This window comes from Myotis davidii, unplaced genomic scaffold (assembly GCF_000327345.1).
Source record: "Myotis davidii unplaced genomic scaffold, ASM32734v1 scaffold64, whole genome shotgun sequence".
NCBI lineage: Eukaryota > Metazoa > Chordata > Mammalia > Chiroptera > Vespertilionidae > Myotis > Myotis davidii.
The window spans coordinates 3,852,000-3,855,449 of NW_006296226.1; the positions used below are offsets into that span (position 1 = coordinate 3,852,000).

At 49.5% G+C, this 3,450-nt stretch overlaps 2 protein-coding genes across 2 annotated transcripts in view; both read left to right on the forward strand.

Annotated features, from left to right (window-relative positions):
• Positions 1-5: 5 nt before the first annotated feature.
• The window catches only part of LOC102753337 (guanine nucleotide-binding protein G(I)/G(S)/G(O) subunit gamma-10), a gene marked incomplete at its 5' end in the record, with an annotated part of 32,013 nt that continues 28,568 nt past the window's right edge, over positions 6-3,450 (forward strand). Inside the window, one exon of the mRNA XM_006771229.2 lies at positions 6-134. Within this exon, the coding sequence (XP_006771292.1) occupies positions 6-134 (129 nt within the window). The remainder of the gene's footprint in view (positions 135-3,450) is intronic.
• DNAJC25 (DnaJ heat shock protein family (Hsp40) member C25) overlaps positions 7-3,450 on the forward strand; it is a 24,115-nt gene continuing 20,671 nt past the window's right edge. Inside the window, exon 1 of the mRNA XM_006771184.2 lies at positions 7-134. The gene's annotated coding sequence lies outside the window, so the exon portion shown is untranslated. The remainder of the gene's footprint in view (positions 135-3,450) is intronic.

Below are 3,450 nucleotides of genomic sequence, written 5' to 3' on the forward strand. Positions count from 1 at the left end.
CCCCCCGCCAGCTGGCGCGGCGCTACCACCCCGATCGCTACCGGCCCGAGCCCGGCGACCAGGGCCCCGGGCGCACGCCGCAGAGCGCGGAGGAGGCCTTCCTGCTGGTGGCGACCGCCTACGAAACGCTCAAGGTGAGGCCTTGGGTCACGGGCGGGCTGCGGGGACCCTCGGGGGGAGGCGCGCGGCGCCCGGGGCCCTGGCCGGACACCTCTAAGACCGGTCGGATGCTCGCGCCTTCCCACGTGGCCCTGGGGGAGAAGAGCCCCACGGCCCGTGGACAAAGCCAGGAAACGCCGCTGGCCTCAGGGGCCCAGCCAGCCCGCTCCTTTCTGTGACAGCCCCCGTCATGCCAGGCGTAACATATGTTGGGCATCTAACGACTTGGTGAAAGCGATTTACTAACGTGCGGCTCACACTCGGGAGGCAGAGTGACGGAAACGCAGGAGAGGCCGTCCACCTGGGGTGATGGTGTGATAGCGCCCGTGTGGGGATGGCCCTCGTTGTGACACGTAGTTTGGGTTTAAGGGTGGAGAGGACACCTGCAAAGAGCCATGAACAGCCAGCAGCCCGAAGACCAGATGTTTTCCTCTGGTCTCTGAAGCCCAGTGTGACCTTGGGTAGTGACTTAATATGCTGAGTAGCTGCTGCTTCATATTAAAATTAAGGCCAGGATACCTCCCCGCAGGGCTTTTATGAGGCTAAATAAGTGTGAGAAACCCCTACATGGGGCCTGGAAATAGGTACTTAATGACTTGGGATTCAAGACTCTGAGAGTGTCCGGTAGGAAGTATTCCGTATGTGTGCATTGGACAAGGTTTCACGGAGTCCCCTGGGGAGCGGGAGAACGAGCCGGAGCCTGTTTTCTTCTGCAAAAATCAAACCATATAAGAAATCACAGAGTATAAATCCTATTTGATGGAAGTGTTTCTGTCTCAGAGGCCCTAACGTGCTAATGTAACTGCAGTTGCCGTTGTATGGTGTTTTTTTCTTATTTTTGAGGCCAGTTTTTCATGCTGCTATGTAGTCTGCTCTTACTGACTACTTTGAGTGGGTATACAATAATTTAACCATGGACTACTTTTCCAGATTAGCTTTCCAGAGCTGAAAATACTGAGTCAAGGAGTTAAAGGCTCTGCAGTCATGCGTCCCAGAGCAGTTTGGATAGTATGGAGTCATAAAATGAGCATGCCTAGCCCCCTGCCGGTTTAGCTCAGTGGTTGTGCATAATGTGTCTCGTAACAGCCCCCCCCCCCCATGAACCAGGAGGTCACAGTTTAATTCCTGGTCAGGGCACATGCCAGGGTTTTAGGCTTAATCCCCAGTAGGGGGCTTGCAGGAGGCAGCCAATCAATGATTCTCTCTTATCATTGGTGTTTCTGTCCGTCCCTCCCTCTGAAATCAATAAAAATGTGTTTAAAATAAATAAAATAAAATAAAATGAGCATGCCTAGTTCACCTCATATTCGCTGCGTTGTTGGGATTATAATTTTTATTGGCAGTTAACTGAGGAATTGGGGGGAGTGTGCTGGGAGAGTACTGAGGCCAGAGGGTTTAACTGCCTATCATTTAGGATAAAGAGTAATTGAGGGAAGACTTCAGAAGATGGGAAAGCACTTCTCCATCCGGGGCAGCCAGCCTCTGAAGCCCCAGTCTGAGTTTTTCTTCCGTGAGGAAAGTGAGTGGTCCAAACCAGCCATCAGAAAGCCTGCTGCTGGCCCTCCCAGGCCCTGGGGGCGTATCAGGAGGCCCTGGCAGATGGAGAACTTCCAGAAGAGAGGGCAGCAGAAACACTAGCAACTGCTCCTGCTGCTGTGGTTGGAGATGGGTATGTTTGGCCTGAGAATGGTAAACATGTTAGTGAAACACGTGCCAAGGAAGAGAGACAGTAGAGACGTTCTTGCCGGGAGGAACCTCAAGATCTAAATACTCCCGACATTTTTCTCGAAGAGACCGATTTAGAGGCTGATCTGGCGGATCTGTAATAGTTGCCGCTAAAGGTTTCTACCCCTAAAGTTTAGCATTGGTTTGTCAGCTTATAAAAAGTGCGTTAAAATGGCTTGTCCGCTCGTGAACAAGGAACTTTTGGGCAGTTCAAAACGAGTATGTCTGGAGAAAGTAACACTCTTATTCTTGATTCCCACCAGTGGTTTGTGGTAGCTACTAAGCCTCCAAACAGGAGAACGAAATTGCAGTTGCACCGATGGAGGAGGGAGTGTGGGAGCGTCCTATGGTATGACTGTGAGAGAATAGGAATTATCTGGAGCGTAAAGGGATGTCTAAGGATAGTTGGATCCTTGAAAATCAGACTTAGCCAAGCTCTGTGAAGAGTCCCTTTTAAATTTATAGAAATAGACATGGATTCCATTTTCATTGGGACGGCTCAGGAAACGTACAAAAACTTGTTGCAGACGCCTTCTCCTGGAATAAGGAAAAGGACTTTGACTTGCTTTGTGCTGAAGAAGTTATTAAAAACACACAGGGTGGTCTGATTTTATTCCTGTCATCCTGGAAAGCTGTGAGAATGTTGCCAGGGAGTAACATTTCTGGGTAATGCAGAGATCCGATGAACCGGGGCCATTCAGTTTAGAAGTTAGCTCTTGAGGCAAAGGGGATGTAACTGTTTTTGCATGGATTATGTCTGCCGGCTGGAAGGCTTGTGAAGGATAAGGGGTCCACATGGCCTCTGTTACTAAGAGGGGTCAGATGGACAGAAGAGTGGGAGAAGTGTGTGAGTTCCAGTGGCTCTGGAATGAAGACGAAATGCAGACGCCCATCTAGAATTCCACATCTCATCTGGAGCAGCCACTGCAGACTTGGGCCACACTTCATTTGTTTGCTATTTTTGTTATACTCTCTTTCTCCGAGAACAACAACAGTACAACCCTGTGAGAGGTGTACTTATCTACGGAGCTAGCCAAAAAGGAGGGAGGGGGTTGGGAAGACTGTGCCCTTCACCACCGTGTTCAGTAGTTGCTCGCATATGTTTGGAGGAAAAGATTGATTTTATATTTGCTTTGTAGAATGCACAGGTAAATTTCATCTCAAACAGTGTAGCTAACAGAAGTTGTTTCTCTCTGAAATCTGAAACAATTTAGTAGTAAATTTCTTGGAGCTATGAGCTTTTTTCTCCCCCTAAATTTTTTTCATAGCCGTAATTTCTCTTATTATTGGTGTGTTTGAGTTTCTTTTATTATTATTATTTTTTATTTTTCAATTACAGTTTATATTCAATACTAGAGGCCCGGTGCACAAAAATTTGTGCACTTGGGGGGGATGAGGGGGTCCCTCAGCCTGGCCTGTGCCCTCTCGCAGTCTGGGACCCCTCAGGGGATGACCACCTGCTGGCTTAGGCCTGCTCACGGGGTATTGGGCCTAAGATGGCAATCAGACATCCCTCTGGCAGCCCAGCAGCCCTCGGGGGATGTCCACTTGCCAGCAGGGAGCAGG